General features: G+C 35.3%; 9 gene segments (V, D, J or C); all 9 read right to left on the bottom strand.

Moving 5' to 3' along the window:
- Positions 1-905: 905 nt before the first annotated feature.
- Positions 906-1,329, bottom strand: LOC128379243 (immunoglobulin heavy variable 3-74-like). The segment is given in 2 exon segments: positions 906-1,210; positions 1,287-1,329. Coding segments are annotated over 2 exon segments (348 nt in total).
- A 1,570-nt stretch (positions 1,330-2,899) lies between these two features.
- LOC128378831 (Ig heavy chain V region 914-like) lies at positions 2,900-3,349 on the bottom strand. The segment is given in 2 exon segments: positions 2,900-3,210; positions 3,301-3,349. Coding segments are annotated over 2 exon segments (360 nt in total).
- Positions 3,350-5,628: 2,279 nt separating this feature from the next.
- Positions 5,629-6,153, bottom strand: LOC128379241 (Ig heavy chain V region 914-like). The segment is given in 2 exon segments: positions 5,629-6,014; positions 6,111-6,153. Coding segments are annotated over 2 exon segments (429 nt in total).
- Positions 6,154-11,218: 5,065 nt separating this feature from the next.
- Positions 11,219-11,668, bottom strand: LOC128378820 (Ig heavy chain V region 6.96-like). The segment is given in 2 exon segments: positions 11,219-11,532; positions 11,620-11,668. Coding segments are annotated over 2 exon segments (363 nt in total).
- Positions 11,669-12,769: 1,101 nt separating this feature from the next.
- Positions 12,770-13,193, bottom strand: LOC128379240 (immunoglobulin heavy variable 3-74-like). The segment is given in 2 exon segments: positions 12,770-13,074; positions 13,151-13,193. Coding segments are annotated over 2 exon segments (348 nt in total).
- A 665-nt stretch (positions 13,194-13,858) lies between these two features.
- On the bottom strand, positions 13,859-15,187 carry LOC128379239 (Ig heavy chain V region 914-like). The segment is given in 3 exon segments: positions 13,859-13,936; positions 14,747-15,051; positions 15,139-15,187. Coding segments are annotated over 3 exon segments (432 nt in total).
- Positions 15,188-18,762: 3,575 nt separating this feature from the next.
- Positions 18,763-19,214, bottom strand: LOC128378810 (Ig heavy chain V region 914-like). The segment is given in 2 exon segments: positions 18,763-19,079; positions 19,166-19,214. Coding segments are annotated over 2 exon segments (366 nt in total).
- A 1,605-nt stretch (positions 19,215-20,819) lies between these two features.
- Positions 20,820-21,264, bottom strand: LOC128378826 (Ig heavy chain V region 914-like). The segment is given in 2 exon segments: positions 20,820-21,133; positions 21,216-21,264. Coding segments are annotated over 2 exon segments (363 nt in total).
- Positions 21,265-21,791: 527 nt separating this feature from the next.
- On the bottom strand, positions 21,792-22,237 carry LOC128378836 (immunoglobulin heavy variable 3-23-like). The segment is given in 2 exon segments: positions 21,792-22,099; positions 22,195-22,237. Coding segments are annotated over 2 exon segments (351 nt in total).
- Between the last annotated feature and the right edge of the window lie 1,586 nt (positions 22,238-23,823).

The raw sequence follows: 23,823 nt of genomic DNA, 5'->3' as shown, positions 1-23,823 counted from the left end.
TAAGAGCGACAGAACTGGATTTCACTTTACTCTAATTTACTGAAAGTGGGGAATTATTGATCTCCTTTGTGTAACATCAATGCTTCCCTTCGTGAAGCACATTATAACCAATTCAACACATACACTATTTCAAGCTCATCAGTGCATTCACAGACCATTCACACCCTATTGAAATACAAGCAAGAAATACAAACTTCCTCCAATTCACGTTTATTGTATTCTATATTAACAGAAAAGAAAATGTTAACAGATGAATATTTAGTAACATTGTTCTATAATTAGCAGAAACTTCAGAGGACATAATGAAATGTGATTGTATACAGGATCATTTCAGCATATGTACAGTATATGAAAGGCAAAATGCAGTGAAGACAGCTGTGACTGAGTAAATGTGTCAATAAGCAAGTGAAAAAAATTATAACAGAAGGAATGAAAATGGAACAAATAACAGATAGCACTGCAGTCACTCTGATCCTAGCAATAATGAAACAATCTGTTGTTTATTGTTTGTTATATGTTGCTGTTGTCACATTACTTCATGCAACATTGTTTTTGTAAAAAAACAGGGACAGAGGAAATGTCTTATTTAAATTGAGGATTCAGGGATGAACAGTGTTTTATGCTGCACACACTGAAAAAAACTGTATTGATTTACTTTTCTCGGTTGTTGATCAGCTTCCAATAAAAATAAAAATAAATTAGTTTTATTTTGATACATTTTTATATGTCAAAGTATTTGAGGATAAAATGCTCCAACACAGCCACACATTATGTTTTATTGATGAAATGTGTTTTATTCTTTATTATTGGTCATCATTCAGTGGGAGATTTGTTTCAAAGTCCTGACATGCTTCAATGTTTCTTATTAAGAGATCAGTTTTTGTACAGCTTTGCAGTCTCCTGTGTCACTGTGGCTCTCGTGCACAGTAATAAACAGCAGAGTCTTCTGCTTTCAGACTCTTCACCTCTAAGTACACAACATTTTGGGAAGTGTCTTTAGTGATGGAAAACTGGCCTTGAAGACTTTGGGAAAATATTGTACCAGTTCCATCATTAATGCGTCCAATCCACTCCAGTCCTTTCCCTGATTTCTGACGAATCCAGTGCAGCCAAGCAAGAGAAAGTCCTTCAACTTTACAGGACAGAGAGACTGATTGTCCAGCTCTGTTGACCACTGGCTCTGAGGAGGTGAGGGACTGGCCCTGAGCAGCTGAAACAGATGCACAGTTTAGATGATAGCAAGTCAACAGACATCCAGACTTCTGCTGGATACTGACTTCACTCACCTGAAATGAGAGCCAAGAGGAAGACGCTTTGTAAAACTGTCATGATGGGAACGTAGCTGAGTCTGCAACAGCTAAGTCTAATATGAAGAATATATATTGTGTAGACAGAATGGGTGGAGATTGTACAACAGTGTCTGAATTTGCATTTTTACCAGCCTGAGGTTTTGGAGACACATTGTTAAAAGGTTAGAGTGATAAAGTTTAAAGTTCAATTAGGAGAAGAACAATGCTGGACTGAAAACTGACTGAGACACCAACAATACAGATGTTGTTCAATGTTTCTATTTCCTGTGTGTTTGGACAGTTTTTCATATTTGTGTGTTAGTGAGAAAGAGGAAGTAGAATGTGTGGTGCGTTTATAAGTATATGAGTTACTTAGATATAAAGATGCCACACACACAGTAACTACAAACTGCACTGTCAGACCAAAACATATAAAAATGATCAGCTGTCTTAGTGAGATGGTTTATTGCTGAGAGAGAAATGATGCTAGAAAAGAAAAGTAGTTGTTCCTCTAAGAGCAAAGTAATTGTCTTTTTATTGCAGCATGGTGAGTTCATCCAGCTTCCATCACAATGTCTCTCAAGTACAAAGTTAAACAGATGAAGCTGCAGTCACTGCTTAAAATGTTTTATATGTGATGTGATGAAGTGAGCTCACACATGTTAAACCTCTAGTTCAGTTCATCATTCAGTTCAGATCAGTGAGAAAAGTGAACCTGAGTGTCTCAGTTTACTGACAGAGAAAGTTGATAGTGACTGCCCTCCAGTGTTTTTATAAAGAACTGCAACATTCATTTTGACTAACATTGAGACATTACATTTCAAATAAGATAATTTATATTAATATGCCTGTACCTGAACAAATAATTTCAGCAACATGATTGTTCTGTCATTTCCTGTTTTGTGTTGTGAGTTTATTAAAAACAGAAACAACAATGACTTAGATATAATAAAAGATATGAATAGAAATATGTCAGCCTAGTGATGATGGTTAATGTAGGATTTTGTACAGCTGCTTTATAAAGGTGCTATGGTGCTTTATATCCATGTATGTTTAAAATACTCTGTCAGGTGAAAATTTTGTTAATGTCTACTTTTAATTATAAAAATATTGTATTTATTTAATTTACCAGTAAAGTAAAATACATCATTTGCCAAAAGAAGGTGAAGTGACAACGAAATCATGTGACAGGTTGAGTTTTCTGCAGCTGTGTGAAGGTTTCGAGTTTTACATAAAATATATTTAATAGTTTCAATATGTTGCTGATGTTTGAAGCCACATACATGAATATGGCCTCTGGTGAGCTTCCCACATTCTGAAATTCATATATATATATTTTCTTTCTTTTTTTTTTTTGATTTAAGAAAATGTAAAAATGCGGTTTTAAGTGAGATGAGAATGAAAACCATTAAGAGTATTTGTTGAAAATGATCCTCTCTCCAGCAAAGTACTTTAAAACACAATTAAAATATTATCTTTTTCATTGAAAAAATTTGGGCATGAAGGAATTACATAATTTTTTGACATTTTTAATGAAACATTTATCATGTGAGTTAATGGGGGTCTGATGAGTACTGTGGGATTTTGTACAGCTGTTCCACCAACTCCAGTCACTGTGAGTCTCGAGCACAATAATAAACAGCAGAATCTTCAGTCTTCAGACTGTTCATCTGCAGATACAGCTGCTCTCTGCTGTTGTCTCTGGAGATGGTGAACCGGCCTTGAACTGACTGAGAGTAGTAGATGGAGCTGTCAGTGTACATATAAGCAATCCACTCCAGTCCTTTTCCAGGAGCCTGCCTGATCCAGTTCATGCCATAGCTACTGAATGTGAATCCAGAGGTTGTACAGGTCAGTTTGTGGGATTCTCCAGGCTTTTTAACTGCTGGTTCAGATTCTGTCAGAGTCTGACCATCAACACCTGTTAAGACAAAAAGAAAGGTCAAGTGGGAAAAAAGGCACATGGCACAGATATAATCTCTGTCAGATTAAGATCAGTGAAAATCTTCACCTGCCCAGCAGATAGTTAGAAGCAGCAGTCCTGTCCTATAGTCCATCATGTTAAACTTTGTGTCCACTGTTCTCTGTCATCCTCTCTGCAGTCAGATAAGTAGAGCTGGAAGACATCAAAGTTTTGCATTGACTCCTCCTCACAGGGACAAAACTACTGGACTGGATTTGGATCTCAGTATTTTAATGCGACTGGGAAATTAATGTTCAGGTTTCAATCCTGAAATGCAGTCGTTGTTTTAGTTTAATATGTGTAAAATGCATACCAGTATTAAAAACACAACCACACTTATTTTAATGAATGTAAAAATGTTCATTTTAGTTCAGATATGAGACACTTTAACACAAGTGGTTTATTTAAATTAGTAAATAAAAAAATATTACTTATTATTAAAAAAGTATTACTGTCTGAGAGCATAATGTACAGCAGATGAGAGTGTACAATAACATAATAAATATTCTCTTATTCTAATCACCAACATACTTCTTGGAAATTGTTTCATTGTCATCACATCAAATCATTCATGATCAACATTTGAATATATTTTGGACTGAGGACATCTCACCTGTCTGATCCATGAAGCTCACTGATCAAATGTTTTTCAGCTTGTTTCCCTTTTAAAGTCATTTTATATAATGTGTACTTTTTAATTGTGAATGTGACATTAGTAACTCTATCAGTGTGAGTAATAAGATGTTTTGCTTTTGTAAATATTCAGCTGATAAGAAACCAAGATGTCATTGTTACTTGTTGTTTGTGGAGGTTTTTGTGCAGCTGCTTCACTGTCTTCAGTCACTGTGCTTTCTCGAGCACAGAAGTAAACAGCAGAATCTTCTTCTGTCAGACTCTTGATCTCGAGGTACTGATTGCTGCTGGACGCAGTTTCAGTTATGATGAATCGACTTTGAAAGGAGCTGGCGTAGCTAGCAGAGTTTGAACCTGCGTTCATCCTCCCAATCCACTCCAGAGCTTTGCCTGGCCTCTGTCTTATCCATTGAATATAGTAGTCTGTCAGAGTAAAACCAGATATGATACATGACATCTTCACTGTCTCTCCAGGTCTTTTCACCTCAGAGGGAGACTGCTCTAGTTTGATCTCACTCCAAACTCCTGTAAGCAAAGAAATTAAGATTATTATCCATCAAACTTCACAATCACAGGTCTTTTTTACCCTTTTTTTCTTTTAGAAAAACAGTTTTCTATGTGTAACAGTATAAAATGATCTAACCATGAATACAAAGCATTGAGAATAAACTCCAGAAAATCATATTTTCCATTCTGGAAAAAAATATTTCAGTGCTTTTTTATCAGAGAGTTTGCAAGGTTTACAATCTGTCCCAGTTGTTATGTCACAAATGACTTGAGAATTACTGGTGGTGAGTTTATAAGGGATGAAAAGTTTGCATAGACCTCGCTCTACAGGATTAAAAAGGAAATGCTTAAGCATCACAGCTGTGCTTCACATCACTCCACTCATAAGAACAACATATGAACACATACAGTAAAATAATCATCAAAACAATTTAAATGATTATTGACGTAAACATGAAAAGAGTGTTTCTACAGGAGCAGGGAGAATTAAAAAAAAAGGAAATGTTGAACACACTATTCCAGCAGAAAAGCTCATGTCCTCGCTCTATGTTGACTTCATCTCACAAATTGTCTTCTGTTAATCCTTTGGACCTCTCTGTACATTAATGTATTTCAATTGTTATTGTTATTGTTATTATTTTGTATGCACTATATATTTTCCTTTATATTTATTCCTCTTCTTCTGATTTGCATTATTTATTTCACATTATGAGTTTTAGCACAGCCTCAGCAGTATACCAGCCTTCATTTCACTGCACATGTTGTCTGAGCTTGTGACAAATAAAACCTTTGAATATTTAATCTTTTAAATGTTAAATGTTCTGATCTGTAAATTTGACTGAAACACAATCATAATATGATCCACTTCATTATTACTTGATTTGAGGATCAAAATGTTTTTTTCCTTGTATAATTATATTAAATATTGATAGAATAGATGACAAAAGCAAAAAAAAGTACAAATATTATTTTTTACAAATATTATTTATGTTTTTTTTAATGAATGTGGATTATGTTTATTTTATGTTACCATTGTGTGAAACAGAAAATGAATGAATGTCTAAGCATCATAAAAAACTGATGAAAAGTGTTTAAACTCATCACATCTTTGTATTCTAAAAACCTTCCCAAGTCTCTTTTGTACTGATACAGACTTTAAGTCAAACACATTTAAACACCAAAAAACTTCTCCGTCACAAAGTAACTGTCCACATACACTCAACTGAATACTTGAAATTACAGCATTTGGGTGTTTGACACTTTCTGGTTGCTGGGTATTTGTACAGGTCTGTTGGTGGTGTGTATCACTGTGTGGTAGCGGACACAGTAATACACAGCTGTGTCCTCAGGCTGCAGATTCTGTCCTTTAATAGTCACTGTTCTAGCAGAAGTGTCTCTGCTGTAGCTGAACTTGTTCTTCAGAGCATCATTTTGGTAAAAGCTACCTCCTCCCCACTGATGAAAAATCCAGTCCATTGGTTTTCCTTCACGCTGTCTGATCCAACCTGTTGCATAGCTGTTATCAGTCAGAGCATAACCAGAGACCTGACAGGTGATGGTCAAAGACTGTCCAGGTTGCACAACCATTGAGTCTGGCTGGATGAGATCAATACTGTACACACCTGTGGAAACACAAATCAACATTATCTCCATCATTCATGTGAATATTCAGTGTTTCTAATGTGTTTATTAGTGTGAATCCACTGAAAGCTCCTCACAGGATCCAGCTGCCAGCAGCAGCATCAGAGCTACAGAGAACATGGTTGATGTTGAAGCTGAACTGATGTGAGCTCTTCTGTCCTCTCACTGACACACACACTTCACTTCCTTATGAATCACATTTATTTGCATGATGTTGAATAAACAATTACCTATTTCTTGGTACTTATATTTAACACTTTGAGAAGAAAATGTCAGTCTCCCCTCTCAATTTTCTATACTGAACTTGTACGTGAATATGTTATATGTTTAATTTAGTCAACTCACACTGGTATTACATTTCATTTAAAATAAGCGATAATATAGTCTAATATAAATTGTTTTGAATTTGTGTAATAATAAATAAAAACACATTATCAGACATTGTCAAATTGTTTTTAAAATCTGTCTTTGTTGACTCTACTTTAAATGTATAAAATAGGCTGTCATTGTGAAAATGATATTTATGTGTACTTTTGATTTTAAAAATACTGCATTTATTTACTGTAACCGTTGAGTTAAATTCATCATTTGCCAACAAAAAGTGAAGTGACAACAAAATCAGTTTTCTGGAGGTTTGGAGACATGAAGATTAACACTGGCACCAGAGAGCTGCTCACTTACTGAAATTCATACAAAAAATATATTAACAATTGAAGGAGCCTGCCTGATGAATCAATGTTGTTTTACAGTACAGTAGGTGAGTTGTCTTTTTAAAATGATCCTGTAAAAGTAAATAAGAATCAAAATTGGTTTGATCATTTTAAACTCAGATTGTGGATGTTGTGACTGCTTTTGCCTCATACACTGTGTGTCTTGTGGAATGTGTTCTGCTCCATGGTCATCTTCTATTGGATAAAATCATATAAGCTGATACAGTTGGGTTGACCAATTACAGATGATTTCATTGTTCTCTTAGAAAAACTATAATAGTTCAGACATACTCTTTGCTCGTTGAGATGAGCTGATGTCATTCTGTTTGTATGCTGTCTCCTTATTGTACAATAATGATTGTTTAATCTTCAACCAGTGTGTTGTGTATTATTTCATATTTATGTTTAGTGTTGCGACAATTTCCATGACAATCCTCTCTCTGGAAATGTGCTTTAAAAAACAATTAAAATATCACTGACTGGTGTAAAAGAATTACATCATTTTCTTAAACTACCTGAACTGAGTATAGGGGCACTAAACTAAACTTTAGCCTCTAGAGAGCTGCTCACATATTGACATTAATACTAAAAAAAATCAATTCAATAAAAAGATGTTTGGGCGTTTTTAATATTTTGATGAAAGACAACAAAAAACATGCATTTTGTCCTTGTTCATCTACTTTTCTAAATTACACCCTTCCACACAAATATAATTACTTTCAACGATCTTCTTTTCATGAATCTGCATCTACTTAAGGTGTGAATACTGAAACACTGTATGTGCACAAATCTTATGAGATAGTCGTGGTGATCTATCGATATAGATGTGTGTGTGAGTCTCGAGCACAATAATAATAACAGTCTTCAGACTGTTCATCTGCAGATACAGCTGCTCTCTGCTGTTGTCTCTGGAGATGGTGAACCGGCCTTGAACTGACTGAGAGTAGTATTTGTAGCTACCATCACTGAAGTTGAATTTCGTGACCAGTGCTCCAATCAAACAGGATCATTGGGAGCTTTCCACACCATTACATTGTAAGTAACAACAACATCATCTAGTGATTTCAGTGTGTGTTCATCTGTATGTCTGTGCACTTTTAGGAGCAATATCAGTATTCTTACTGCCTTCTCTTCTACAGTCTCTACTGCCCCCTGTAGGTCTTTGTTACAGACACAACCAAGGGTTTTGTAAAACCTTACTACTGCTCCTTACAGTAATAAACAGTGTGTATATGTGTCTAGCACAGTAATACACTGCAGAGTCAAACTTCTAGCATAAGTATTCCTACTGGCATCAGAGAAGCCGACCCCTATCCACTCTGGTCCTTTTCCTGCAGGTTGTCTGATCCACTTCATACCACAGCATGTAAATGATAATCTGCAGGAGAGAATGAGAGTCTCCACAGACTTGGTATTAGTGACTGATCATCAGTATATTTATCAATATCAGTTTTTAAACTTCCATATTGGATAAGATATCACATTTGGAAACATTATTGTTATTATTAAGAAAGAAAGAAATATTGCATTATAACTTATTGTTGGTATGATTGAAACATCTTTCAAATAATTCTAAAGGTGTACATTCTGTTATTCTTTGTCTCTTGGTTGGATCGTTGTTAAACTTCAATTTATTAGTTATTTACAAAGGCTTTTATTGTATAATAACATCTAATCACTTATACATTAATTATAATAGATTGATATCTGGTCATGAATATAAAGTCAACTTTTCAATGTAAATTGTAATGTCATGACCAATTGTGGTTTAATGATGACTTTACAACATATTGGTCATATTGTACAAATTTATGAAGTTAAAATTTTAACAACAGCACCGGAGCTCAGTATTTTCTTGTCTGACTCCCTTTGACCAAATTATTTTTTTAATCTTTAATTGTTTTTAATAGTTTTTAATCACTGATTGCTGATCAGCAGAAGAAAAAGTCACAACCAATTTTAATGTCAGAGTTCAAACCAACAAGTAAATGACACAGGCTGCTCCAGTTGAACTATCTCAAGGTCAAATGCAAAACACTTCTGTCAAGCATCATCAGTCAAGCAGCTACGATGACTAACACTCCCCAGACATAAACTAGAGGAACTCATTACAGTCATTAACTAATCAAACTCATCACAAGGCCACACTCATCATACATAATATAACACACCAAAAAGGCTCCATGATCCTTCTGTCACCTATAAAAGCACCAGCTGTGTCCCTCATCACTTATTCATTCATGTCTGTTCATAACTATGGATATTTTTTTCCATTGTACTCAGTTTTGAGGGTGCATAAATATTAATAACGTGGTCCAAAATAAATACTGTATAAGAGTGATTGTGTACACAACTTGAACAACTTCAACATTACAGATAAATCAACTCAACTACTGTTACTGCTGATTTGAGTCTGTAACCTGTACAGTATGTCTTCTATCTAAAATAATGTTCATGAAATGGTTTGATATGCACATAAGATTTTTACTTCATGCCTTGATACATACTGACATGCAAATACATGTATCTCATTTTAATAATGTTTATTTGCAGTTCTGACAGTTTCGACACAGTTTCACAGCTGCAGGTGTGCTCCCAGAGGTACTGAGAGAGGGGAAGTGACTCTGTGAAGATGATATGTTTAGAAATGTCAGTAATGTCTGTTGGGGCAGTGGTGGCCTAAATGTTAGAGAAGCAAGCTTATGATCGGAGAAATGGCAAAACTTTCTGCAAAGAACCGATAACAGAAGTTTAACTTGGCCTGTGTTGTGTCTGAAATGACAACAAGATACTCAAAAGTTTTCATTATGTATAACAAGCACACCACAGTTCATACTCATAGTCTATTTGATAAATGTCTTTGGAAGTTTATGTAATTAAACAATTTGTACTTCATGCTTCTCATTTTCCATTCGTATGATATTGTACGAAAAGTTGTGCACTACTTTTCGTAAGATATAGTAGAAATTTAAATATACATGCAGTAAAACGAGGGATCAGTGCGCCTGTGCAATCCAGTCTCATGGCAGTTTGTAAAATAGCTACCAACTTTAATCTATTGATTCATGTCCACAAATACACAAATATTATATAGTACTATGAAAATATAACCACTATATTATTCAACATTTAACCAGGAGATTTTATCCCTGTTGTGTCTTTATCAGTCCCAGACAGATAATTCACTGACTGCTCTGTTTTCCTTTTTAGTTTCACCCTTTACTTCTGTCAGTAAACCTGGTAAACTGTATCCAGAGTCTTGATGTGAGTGAAGCGTTTAACTGTCAATACATGCACAGCACATGCATCAAGGACAGACCAATCAAATTACATTATGTTTGTCATTTCAAACTTACTGTACAAAATAATTCATGGAACATTATTAACCATTCATTTTTAGTTACATCTAACCCTAAAAGACATGTGTACATGTTTAGAGGTGTTGTTGTTACTTTCCCTCTCTGCAGTCAGATAAGCAGAGGTGGAAGACATCAAAGTTTTGCAATGACTCCTCCTCACAGGGAGGAAGCAACTTGTATGATGCTCTCATTTCTGCCTACTGTGTGTTGAAACTAAATTATGTAGATTTATAATATGAAAGTTGTGATTGTACTCAAAATAATTGATTCATGCAATATTAGTAACATTTTTGTTCTGAGTCTGACTTCGCTCTTCAGATGTTTAATATTCTGCAGAATTTTGTCTTTTCTTTTGTTTGAAAAATTAGAAACCCAACATTGAGCTTATGTGACATTATGTAACTCTAAACTGATGGATCTAAACTAGAAGTTGTTTGTGCTCACAACTGTATTACCATAACATATTAAAATACCTTACATGACATTCTGATAAATATTACATCCTGATTGAAATGTATGAGGTGATTTTTAGACTTTTCTTTCATGAGCTGTGAACTGAAGATATAACTACAAATCAAATGTAATATAATGTTTATGTAGGTGTTATCTGTACTTGAAGAAACATAAATCAACATTATCTCCATCATTCATCTGACTATTCAGTGTTTCTAATGTGGTTATTAGTGTGAATCCACTCATTTATTTGTATTAAAAATAAGATCCACAGAAGATGAACAGATCAGCTTTTCTTCTCAAATCCAGACAGAAGTTGACAGAATTAATAGATTAGTTTATATTGAAATTTTGCATTGTAATAATTCACCCAAAGCTTATGGAAACACTTCAGGTAATGTAATCAATAATTTCCTTGACAGAGTTTTTGAAAACATATAATTGTACATTTCTGTTAGAAGAGAATGTAAAGACGAGAAAGAGAAATACTTTTTTTTAAAGTTTCTGAAGTAAATTATAATGAAGAAAATCCTCTCTACAGCAAAACAAAATATCACAAAAAAAGAAAAAGGTGAACAAACTACTTGAACTGAGCACATTAGCTGTGATCTATCAGCCCAGTAATGATTGTAGGATTTTGTACAGCTGCTCAACCAACTCCAGTCACTGTGAGTCTCGAGCACAATAATAAACAGCAGAATCTTCAGTCTTCAGACTGTTCATCTGCAGATACAGCTGCTCTCTGCTGTTGTCTCTGGAGATGGTGAACCGGCCTTGAACTGACTGAGAGTAGTATGTGCTACTACCACCATTACTGATAGTTGCAATCCACTCCAGTCCTTTTCCAGGAGCCTGTCTGATCCAGGCCATGTAGTAGCTGCTGAATGATAACCCAGAGGCTGTACAGGTCAGTGTGTGGGATTCTCCAGGCTTTTTAACTGCTGGTTCAGATTCTGTCAGAGTCTGACCATCAACACCTGTTAAGACAAAAAAAGAACCAAACATGCATCAAGTTGGTAACACAAATGAAAATATGTCAGATAAATATCAGTGGAAATCTTCACCTGCCCAGCAGATAGTTAGAAGCAGCAGTCCTGTCCTATAGTCCATCATGTTAAACTGTGTGTCCACTGTTCTCTGTCATCCTCTCTGCAGTCAGATAAGTAGAGCTGGAAGACATCAAAGTTTTGCATTGACTCCTCCTCATAAGAGAGACAGAACTGGATTTCACTTTACTCTAATTTACTGAAAGTGGAGAATTATTGATCTCCTTCATGTAACATCAATGCTTCCCTTAGTAAAGCACATTATAACCAATTCAACACATACACTATTTCAAGCTCATCAGTGCATTCACAGACCATTCACGCCCTATTGAACTACAAGCAAAATTCCTCCAATTCACGTTTATTGTATTCTATATAAACAGAAAAGAAAATGTTAACAGATTAATATTTAGTAACATCGTTCTATAATTACTGACAGTAGCAGAAACTTCAGAGAACATAATAAAATGTGATTGTATACAGGATCATTTCAGCATATGTACAGTATATGAAAGGCAAAGTGCAGTGAAGACAGCTGTGACTGAGTAAATGTCTCAATAAGCAATATTAAGTGATACAAATGATATAGAAGGAATGAAAATGGAACAAATAACAGATAGCACTGCAGTCACTGTGATCCTGGCAATAATGAAACAATCTGTTTATTATTGTTTGTTATATGTTGCTGTTGTCACACTACTTCATGCAACATTGTTTTTGTAAAAAATTTGAAAAGAGGAAATTTCTTATCTTATCTAAATTGGGGGGTTTATGGATGAACAGTGTTTTATGCTGTACACACTGAAAAGAACTTTAAGTAAATGTTATAACTTGTCAGGTTGTTTGGCTATATCAATAAAATAATATAAAATATTTGTTCTGGTCTGTGTGTGTGTGTGTGTGTGTGTGTGTTTACTTTTCTCGGTTGTTGATCAGCCTCCAATAATAATAAAAAATAATATTAGTTGTATTTTAATATATTTTAATATGTTAAAATGTTTGAGGATAAAGTGCTCCAACACAGCTACACATTATGTTTTATTGATGAAATGTGTTTTATTCTTTATTATTGGTCATCATTTAGTGGGAGATTTATTTCAAAGTCCTGACATGCTTCAATGTTTCTTATTAAGAGATCAGTTTTTGTACAGCTTTGCAGTCTCCTGTGTCACTGTGGCTCTCGTGCACAGTAATAAACAGCAGAGTCTTCTGCTTTCAGACTCTTCACCTCTAAGTACACAACATTTTGGGAAGTGTCTTTAGTGATGGAAAACTGGCCTTGAAGACTTTGGGAAAATATTGTGCCAGTTCCACTATCAATGCGTCCAATCCACTCCAGTCCTTTCCCTGATTTCTGACGAATCCAGTGCAGCCAAGCAAGAGAAAGTCCTTCAACTTTACAGGACAGAGTGACTGATTGTCCAGCTCTGTTGACCACTGGCTCTGAGGAGGTGAGGGACTGGCCCTGAGTAGCTGAAACAGACACACAGTTTAGATGACAGCAAGTCAACACACATCCAGACTTCTGCTGGATACTGACTTCACTCACCTGAAATGAGAGCCAACAGGAAGACGCTTTGAAAAACTGTCATGATGGGAACTTAGCTGAGTCTGCAACAGCTAAGGCTAATATGAAGGATATATATTATGTAGACAGAATGGGTGGAGATTGTACAACAGTGTCTGAATTTGCATTTTTACCAGCCTGAGGTTTTGGAGACACATTGTTAAAAGGTTAGAGTGATAAAGTTTAAAGTTCAATCAGGAGAAGAACAATGCTGGACTGAAAACTTACTGAGACACCAACAATACAGATGTTGTTCAATGTTTCTATTTCCTGAGTGTGTTTGGACAGTTTTTCATATTTGTGTGTTAGTGAGAAAGAGGAAGTAGAATGTGTGGTGTGTTTATAAGTATATGAGTTACTTAGATAGAAAGATGCCACGCATACAGTAACTACAAACTGCACTGTCCGATCAAAACATATAAAAATGATCAGCTGTCTTAGTGAGATGGTTTATTGCTGAGAGAGAAATGATGCTAGAAAAGAAAAGTAGTTTTTCCTCTAAGAGCAAAGTAATTGTCTTTTTATTGCAGCATGGTGATTTCATACAGCATCCATCACAATGTCTCTCAAGTACAAAGTTAAACAGATGAAGCTGCAGTCACTGCTGACCCAATAGTTAAAATGTTTTATTTGTGATGTGTTTAAGTGAGCTCACAAATATTAAACCTCTAGTTCAGTTCATCATTCAGTTCAGATCAGTGAGAAAAGTGAACCTGAGTGTCTCAGTTTACTGACAGAGAAAGTTGATAGTGACTGCCCTCCAGTGTTTTTATAAAGAACTGCAACATTCATTTTGACTAACATTGTGGCATTACATTTCAAATAAGATCATTTATATTAATATGCCTGTACCTGAACAATGATTTCAGCAACATGATTGTTCTGTCATTTCCTGTTTTGTGTTGTGAGTTTATTAACAACAGAAACAACAATGACTTAGATGTAATAAAATATATGAATAGAAATATGTCAGCCTAGTGATGATGGTTGATATAGGATTTTGTACAGCTGCTTTATAAAAGTGTTATGGTGCTTTATATCCATGTACGTTTAAAATACTCTGTCAGGTGAAAATTATGTTAATGTCTACTTTTAATTATAAAAACATTGTATTTATTTACTTTACCTGCAAAGTAAAATACATCATTTGCCAAAAGAAAGTAAAGTGACAACGAAATCATGTTACAGTTTGAGTTTTCTGCATAAAATATATTTAATAGTTTCAATGTGTTGCTAATATGTGTTTGAGGCCACATACATGAATATGGCTTCTGACGAGCTTCCCACATTCTGAAATTCATATATATATATTTTAATTTTAAAAAATGTAAAAATGCTGTTTTAGCTGAGATGAGAATAAAAACCATTAAGAGTATTTGTTTAAAATGATCCTCTCTCCAGCAAAGTACTTTAAAACACAATTAAAATATTATCTTTTTCATAAAAAAAATGCTGGGCATGAAGGAATTACATCATTTTTTGACATTTTTAATGAAACATTTATCATGTGAGTTCATGGGGGTCTGATGTTTACTGTAGGATTTTGTACAGCTGCTCAACCAACTCCAGTCACTGTGAGTCTCGAGCACAATAATAAACAGCAGAATCTTCAGTCTTCAGACTGTTCATCTGGAGATACAGCTTCTCTCTGCTGTTGTCTCTGGAGATGGTGAACCGGCCTTGAACTGACTGAGAGTAGTATATGCTACCACCACCACTACTGATATAAGCAATCCACTCCAGTCCTTTTCCAGGAGCCTGTCTGATCCAGGCCATAGGGTAGCTACTGAATGATAACCCAGAGGTTGTACAGGTCAGTTTGTGGGATTCTCCAGGCTTTTTAACTGCTGGTTCAGATTCTGTCAGAGTCTGACCATCACCACCTGTTAAGACAAAAAAAGAGCCAAACATGCATCAAATTGGTGATACAAATGAAAATGAGTCAGATAAATATCAGTGAAAATCTTCACCTGCCCAGCAGATAGTTAGAAGCAGCAGTCCTGTCCTATAGTCCATCATGTTAAACTGTGTGTCCACTGTTCTCTGTCATCCTCTCTGCAGTCAGATAAGTAGAGCTGGAAGACATCAAAGTTTTGCATTGACTCCTCCTCACAGGGAGTAGGGAAACTGATCAAACTTCTGATAATTTGCAATACTACTTTTAGAGTTTATATCATTTGTAATAATATATTTTTAATAGAAATGTACCTCTTGAACAAGTGCTCATAACATTCAGGATGTTAGGTGAGAAAGAAAACCCAACTATAAGTAAAGAAAACTGATGAGAATATGTGAAGAAAATGTCCAAGGTGAAATATAAACTTTGTTAACTTGTGTAAAACTAAAGTCTGTGAAAACTACCACTTTTTTGTTAATGTTTCTACTGTGTTATTTATTGTTATTATCATTATTATTATTATTATTAATATTATACACACGTTCAGCATCACAGGTAAAGTGCAATATTCTGATACAATGTAAATAGACTACAAAGTATTTGTACTTCATGCTTCTCATTTTTTATTCATATGATATTGTATAAAAAGTTGTGCGCTACTTTTCATAAGATATAATACAAATTTAAATATACATGCAGTAACACAAGGGATCAGTGCGCCTGTGCAATCCAGTCTCATGGCAGTTTGTAAAATAGCTACCAACTTTAATCTATTGATTCATGTCCACAAATCCACAAATATGATATAGAACTATGAAAATATAACCACTATATTATTCAACATTTAACCAGGAGATTTTATCCCTGTTGTGTCTTTATCAGTCCCAGACAGATCATTCACTGACTGCTCTGTTTTCCTTTTTAGTTTCACCCTTTACTTCTGTCAGTAAACCTGGTAAACTGTATCCAGAGTCTTGATGTGAGTGAAGCGTTTAACTGTCAATACATGCACAGCACATGCATCAAGGACAGACCAATCAAATTATAGTATGTTTGTCATTTCACACCTACTGTACAAAATAATTCATGAGAGGTGTCCTATAGTCCATCATGTTAAACTGTGTGTCCACTGTTCTCTGTCATCCTCTCTACAGTCTGATAAGTAGAGGTGGAAGACATCAAAGTTTTGCATTGACTCCTCCTCACAGGGAGGAAGCAACTTGTATGATGCTCTCATTTCTGCCTACTGTGTGTTGAAACTAAATAATGTAGATTTAAAATAGAAATTTGTGATTGTAGTCAAAATAATTGATTCATGCAATATTAGTAACATGTTTGTTCTGAGTCTGACTTCTCTCTTCAGATGTTCAATATTCTGCAGAATTTTGTATTTTCTTTTGTTTGAAAAATTAGAACAGCAACATTGAGCTTATTTGACATTATGTAACTCTAAACTGATGGATCTAAACTAGAAGTTGTGTGTACTCACAACTGTATTACCATAACACATTAACATACCTTACATGACATTCTGATAAATATTACATCCTGATTGAAATGTATGAGGTGATTTTAGACTTTTTTTTTTTAGACTTCTTTCATGAGCTGTAAACTGAAGATACAACTACAAATCAAATGTAATATAATGTTTATGTAGGTGTTATCCGTATTTTAAGAAACATAAATCAACATTATCTCCATCATTCATCTGACTGTTCAGTGTTTCTAATGTGGTTGTTATTTTGAATCCACTTATTTATTCATAAAAATAAGATCCACAGAAGATGAACAGATCAGCTTTTCTTCTCCAATCCAGACAGAAGTTGACAGAAATAATAACAGATTTGAGTTTCGTTAGTTTCAACACACATTAGGCCAAACTGTTTGATTTAACCTTCAGGCTGAGCAATCTGCACATTTAGAGTCACTCTGTTGTTGGAAGAGTCTGAGTCAATATTGATCTTGTTATTTTGTGTATCTTTGTATTATGATGTGATGATGTTGTATACCATACTTTTACAGACTGTAATGAAATGTGATTATTTGTTCAAACTCTATCTAAAAAAAAAGAAAGACAAACACATGTAGACATCAGGTGTCTCACTAAAAGAGAGACTCTGTCAATAACTGACTGTGACATTGTTGAAAAAAATAAACCCTAACAAACAGGAAGTGTTTCTCTGTGTTTGTGTGTATGTTTGGTCACATTGTCAAACTGCTCTCACTGCCATCATATTTCAGATCCTCTGCTGCCCCCTGTAGGTGTTTTAGGTTTTTGTAAAGCCTCTCTGTTTACTTTCACTAGTGTGTGTCTCTGGCACAGTAATACACAGCAGAGTCCTCTGGCTTTAAGTTGGACAGTCTCAGATGAACCATGCTGTTGCTATCATCTCTGCTGATTTCTATCCGTCCTCTCAAACTGCTAGCATAAGCGTTACTACTGGAATCAGAATAACCAATCCCAATCCATTCTAGTGCTTTTCCTGCAGGTTGTCTGATCCAGTGCATAGTACAGCAGCTAAATGTGAAGCCAGACCCCCTGCAGGAGAGACTGAGAGTCTCCCCAGGCTTCTTCACTACTGAACTGGAAGGAATGGACTCCATACTCTGACCTGTACAACCTGATGAGATGAAAAGAGAGACAAACCACAGAAGAAAGAGAGACAAACAGTCATCTGAGAACTTTTCTGGTATCACTGAGTGACTAACAGTTGATGTTATCTGATAAAAGATAAAACAACAAGAAGCAGGAGAACTCACAGGGCAGAGAGAGAGCAACCAGCAGAAGAGTGAGTGTGTTCATCATCCTGAAGCTGGAGATGTGACCTCTGATGCTGCACACAAACAACAAGACCAGTCAGCAGGACAGAAGTACACTGCACACACTGAAGATTTGCATCAGAGTATCATGGAGAGGGAGTGGCTCATTTACTGGTAACCGGTTATAGTTTAGTAAGTTAATTATTCTTTTTTTCCAGAGACTTGAGCACTCATTTATTCATTTTGGATTTTTGTCATATACCCGAAAATAGTAACAAAAACTGAATGCATGATACATGTTAAGGTTAATTCATTTATCAGTGATATGAGACAAATTTGTAATGAAGTCAAGGTCGCTGTGTAGGCCAGCTAGTGCTTTGTATCTCTGTAGTTTACATGTAAAACAGAAATAAACAGTCCTCAGGCTGCAGATTCAGTCCTGTTAATGTCACATTTCTAGTGTATGTGTGGAAAATGAACATAAGAACATTATTTTGATCAATCTAGCTAGTTTACAATCATGGAAGAGAGACTGAGATCCTGAAGTATGATTTGATGTGAGATGATGTGTTTAAGCCACATTGTCCACTGACTTTATTTAATTTGTATTAAATGTTTGTAGTTATTAATTTGTGATTCCAGACTATTTAAATAAAGTTTAATGACAATATGTTTAGTGTGATCATGTTTGTCTAATGAGACTGTTAGACTATATATAATAGACACTTTTAAAATACACATCATTTCCATCTTATAAAAAGGTCAATAGGTCAACAAAAAAATTACATGATTTCTCAAAAATGAAGAGGGAGATAAGATGATTTATATAACCACAAATTAAACCGAGGACATTACTTATATGCGATCATTACTGGAGTTTTTATCCCAGTGATGATGTTTATTGTAGGATTTTGTACAGCCGCTCAACCAACTCCAGTCACTGTGAGTCTCGAGCACAATAATAAACAGCAGAATCTTCAGTCTTCAGACTGTTCATCTGCAGATACAGCTGCTGTCTGCTGTCGTCTCTGGAGATGGTGAACCGGCCTTGAACTGACTGAGAGTAGTATTTGGTGCTACCACCACCACTACTGATAGTTGCAACCCACTCCAGTCCTTTTCCAGGAGCCTGTCTGACCCAGTGCATCCAGTAGCTACTGAATGTAAATCCAGAGGTTGTACAGGTCAGTTTGTGGGATTCTCCAGGCTTTTTAATTGCTGGTTCAGATTCTGTCAGAGTCTGACCATCAACACCTGTTAAGACAAAAAGAAAACTGTTATACACGTTTTTAACTTTTTGATGAAGATGACTTCAACTCAAGATCTGTTAATATCTTCACCTGCCCAGCAGATAGTTAGAAGTAGCAGTCCTGTCCTATAGTCCATCATGTTAAACTGTGTGTCCACTGTTCTCTGTCATCCTCTCTGCAGTCAGATAAGTAGAGCTGGAAGACGTTAAGGTTTTGCATTGACTCCTCCTCATAGGGAGGACAGAACAGGATTGGATTGGACAGCTGGACTGAAAACTGACTGAGACACCAACAATACAGATGTTGTTCTTCCTTTCCTGAGTGTGTTTAGACAGATTTTTATATGTGGATATTAGTGAGAAAGAGGAATTAAAACGTGTAGTGTGTTTCACTAGTTAGTTTGATGTCTAGATGCCACACACAATACAAAGTACACTGTCAGACCAACACATATAAAAATGATCAGCTGTCTTAGTGAGATGGTTTATTGCTGAGAGAGAAATGATGCTAGAAAAGAAAAGTAGTATTAATATATAATTGTAAATTTTTATTGCAGCATGGTGAGTTGATCCAGCTTCCATCACAATGTCTCTCAAGTACAAAGTTAAACAGATGAAGCTGCAGTCACTGCTGACCCAATAGTTCAAATGTTTTATTTGTGATGTGATGAAGTGAGCTCACACATTTTAAACCTCTAGTTCAGTTCATCATTCAGTTCAGATCAGTGAGAAAAGTGAACCTGAGTGTCTCAGTTTACTGACAGAGAAAGTTGATAGTGACTGCCCTCCAGTGTCATTATAAATAACTGCAACATACATTGTTCCGTGTTCTCCCCACGGAAAGGGCAACCCAGTGTACAAAAACGGATATTACTCGGTATTCCACATTTGTACATACATTTTGACTAACATTGTGGCATTACATTTCAAATAAGATCATTTATATTAATATGCCTGTACCTGAACAATGATTTCAGCAACATGATTGTTCTGTCATTTCCTGTTTTGTGTTGTGAGTTTATTAAAAACAGAAACAACAATGACTTAGATGTAATAAAAGATATGAATAGAAATATGTCAGCCTAGTGATGATGGTTAATGTAGGATTTTGTACAGCTGCTTTATAAAGGTGCTATGGTGCTTTATATCCATGTACGTTTAAAATACTCTGTCAGGTGAAAATTATGTTAATGTCTACTTTTAATTATAAAAATATTGTATTTATTTATTTTACCAGTAAAGTAAAATACATCATTTGCCAAAAGAAGGTGAAGTGACAACGAAATCATGTGACAGGTTGAGTTTCCTGCAGCTGTGTGAAGGTTTCGAGTTTTACATAAAATATATTTAATAGTTTCAATGTGTTGCTGATGTTTGAAGCCACATACATGAATATGGCCTCTGACGAGCTTCCCACATTCTGAAATTCATATATACATACATATATATATATATATATATATATATATGTATATTCTATTTTGTTTGATTTAAGAAAATGTAAAAATGCAGTTTTAAGTGATATGAGAATAAAAACCATTAAGAGTATTTGTTGAATTTGATGATCCTCTCTCCAGCAAAGTACTTTAAAACACAATTAAAATATTATCTTTTTCATTGAAAAAATGTGGGCATGAAGGAATTACATCATTTTTTTGACATTTTTAATGAAACATTTATCATGTGAGTTAATGGGGGTCTGATGTTTACTGTAGGATTTTGTACAGCTGCTCAACCAACTCCAGTCACTGTGAGTCTCGAGCACAATAATAAACAGCAGAATCTTCAGTCTTCAGACTGTTCATCTGCAGATACAGCTGCTCTCTGCTGTCATCTCTGGAGATGGTGAACCGGCCTTGAACTGACTGAGAGTAGTATGTGCTACCACCACCATTACTGATAGATGAAACCCATTCCAGTCCTTTTCCAGGAGCCTGTCTGACCCAGTTCATCCAGTAGCTGCTGAATGATAATCCAGAGGTTGTACAGGTCAGTTTGTGGGATTCTCCAGGCTTTTTAACTGCTGGTTCAGATTCTGTCAGAGTCTGACCATCAACACCTGTTAAGACAAAAAAGACCCAAACATGCATCAAGTTGGTGATATGAAAATATGTCAGATAATTATCAGTGACAATCATCACCTGTCCAGCAGATAGTTAGAAGCAGCAGTCCTGTCCTATAGTCCATCATGTTAAACTGTGTGTCCACTGTTCTCTGTCATCCTCTCTGCAGTCAGATAAGTAGAGCTGGAAGACATCAAAGTTTTGCATTGACTCCTCCTCACAGGGAGGAAACTACTGGATTAAACTTTTACAGTTTACATAATTGGTAATAATTGATTTTTTTAAAATATAAATTTACCTCTTGAACAAATGTTACTTTGTTTTATTTTTCTCATAAAGTGTGTAATAAACCGTGTGTAAAATTAACATCAGTGAAAACTACACTAGCCAATTTATTTAAGTCTCTGCAATTTGTTTTAATTTATTGACCTGGACGTGAAATATAAATATTGTGGGTCAGAAAGAGAGAAAACTGTTTTCTAAATGTTTATACTGTATCATATAATATTATTATAATTTTTTTTTTCTATTTTTACAGTAACAGTGAACTGGTGTTGAAATGATTAGTGGTGTGAGGGCTCCTCCTCTGGTGGCTTCATGTTACAAGTGTTCAGACACTGAGGGGTTTTTGTTCAGGTCTGCTGATGGTTTGTGTTATTGTGGGTCTCTGGCACAGTAATACACAGCAGTGTCTTCAGGCTGCATATTCTGTCCATTTAGAGTCACTGTGTTGCTGGAAGAGTCTAAGTCAATACTGAACTTGTTCTTTAGGGAATCTTTGTAGTATGTGGTCCATCCAACACCTCCACGTATTGTCCACTCCAGACCTTTCCCTGCAGGCTGTCTGATCCAAGCTGTAGCATAGCTGCTAACAGAATAAGAGACCTGACAGGTGATGGTCAGACGTTGACCTGGCTGCACAGTCACTGAGGCTGGCTGTGTCAACTGTTCACACTTCACACCTGTGGAGGAAAACATGTTGAAAATTGAGTCAGTGTAACAACAGTGAACAGTCAGTGTGCTGTGATCATACTGTTAGTGTCTCAGTGAGATTCACAGGATCTAGCTGCCAACAGCAGCAGCAGAGCTACAGAGAACATGGTTGATGTTGAAGCTGATGTGCTGTGATCTCCACTGACAGTCTGATGTGAAGTCTTTATAGCTGAGAAACAAGGAGGATCACTGAGTTTGCATAGAATCAAAAACATGAAGGATTAATGTTGGTCTAAGTGGAGAATGATAGAAGAGTCTGATGACTTTTATTATGGAAATCACCTCTGCTTTACAATCAATATTTTATCTCATTACTCACATGTGAACTCACACTTTGAAAATTAAGTATTTAAAATAATACAACTCTACAGTTATTATAAATATATTGTTGTGAACACATAATAATATTAATATAACATTGAGGATTGTTATTAGAGACATTTTCACCATGGATAATAAATTATATGTTTTTAAATCATTATAGCAAAAAAAAAGAATCGTGTGAAAATATCAGAAAAGAAAATATCAGCTTTGTTGTCAAATAATGTTTACTTCACAATTATGAACACAGAAAGACACTAAATAAAATGATCTTTACACAATGTATTAACCAGCAGCTTGTGATTTAAGACTCCTTCATGACAGAAAGGATGAGCTGAGTAGATTTTGAGTGTCCTGCTGTCTTTGAGAAAAATTTATTGTTGCATTTTTATTTGAGATAATCATTTTTTTCTGATGAAATATATAATCTATATATAAATGTATTGTGATTATGTCATATAACTGAACTTGTTCTTCAGGGCATAATTTTGGTAAAAGCTACTTGCTCATATCTCTCTGAACTTATTCACATCTACACACCTTCCAGATATTTCCAATCCTCCTCTGCCAACCAGCTCTTCGCCCCATCTGCCAACTTAACCACCATGGGGTCAAGAGCTTTCAGCCGATCTGCCCCCCGCCTATGGAACTCTCCCACCAGACATTTGCACTTCAGACCCTGTCTCCACCTTTAAATCCCGCCTGAAAACGCACCGATTCAGAGTGGCATACTCTGTCTCTCAGTAACTATGCAATTTTCATTCTTGTTTATTTATTGTACTAATGCACTTTGTAGTCACATTCATATTTATTCTTTATCTTTGCACTAAATGTCACCTGATTTATATTGTTTGATGTATTGTTGTTGTGTTATATGTGCCTTGTAAGGTGACCTTGAGTGCTTTGAAAGGCGCCTTTAAATAAAATGCGTTATTATTATTATTATTATTATTATTATTATTATTATTATTAATGTTATTATTATTATTATCAGAATTTTGTCCTTGTTCATATACTTTTCTATATTGCACTGCCCTTCACAAATATAATCAGTTTAAATGATCTTTTTTTATTAATCTGCATCTAATCAAGGTTTGAATACAGAAACACATTTTGTACAAGGATCTTGTGACATAGTTGTGGTGTATCAGTAAAGATGAATACTGTAGGATTTTGTACAGCTGCTCAACCAACTCCAGTCACTGTGAGTGTCGAGCACAATAATAAACAGCAGAATCTTCAGTCTTCAGACTGTTCATCTGCAGATACAGCTGCTGTCTGCTGTTGTCTCTGGAGATGGTGAACCGGCCTTGAACTGACTGAGAGTAGGATTTGGTGCTACTGTCAGTAGTGATAAAAAAAGCAACCCACT

This window comes from Scomber japonicus, chromosome 18 (genome assembly GCF_027409825.1).
Source record: "Scomber japonicus isolate fScoJap1 chromosome 18, fScoJap1.pri, whole genome shotgun sequence".
Classification (NCBI taxonomy): Eukaryota; Metazoa; Chordata; class Actinopteri; order Scombriformes; family Scombridae; genus Scomber; species Scomber japonicus.
This window is presented reverse-complemented; position numbering and strand designations above follow the sequence as displayed.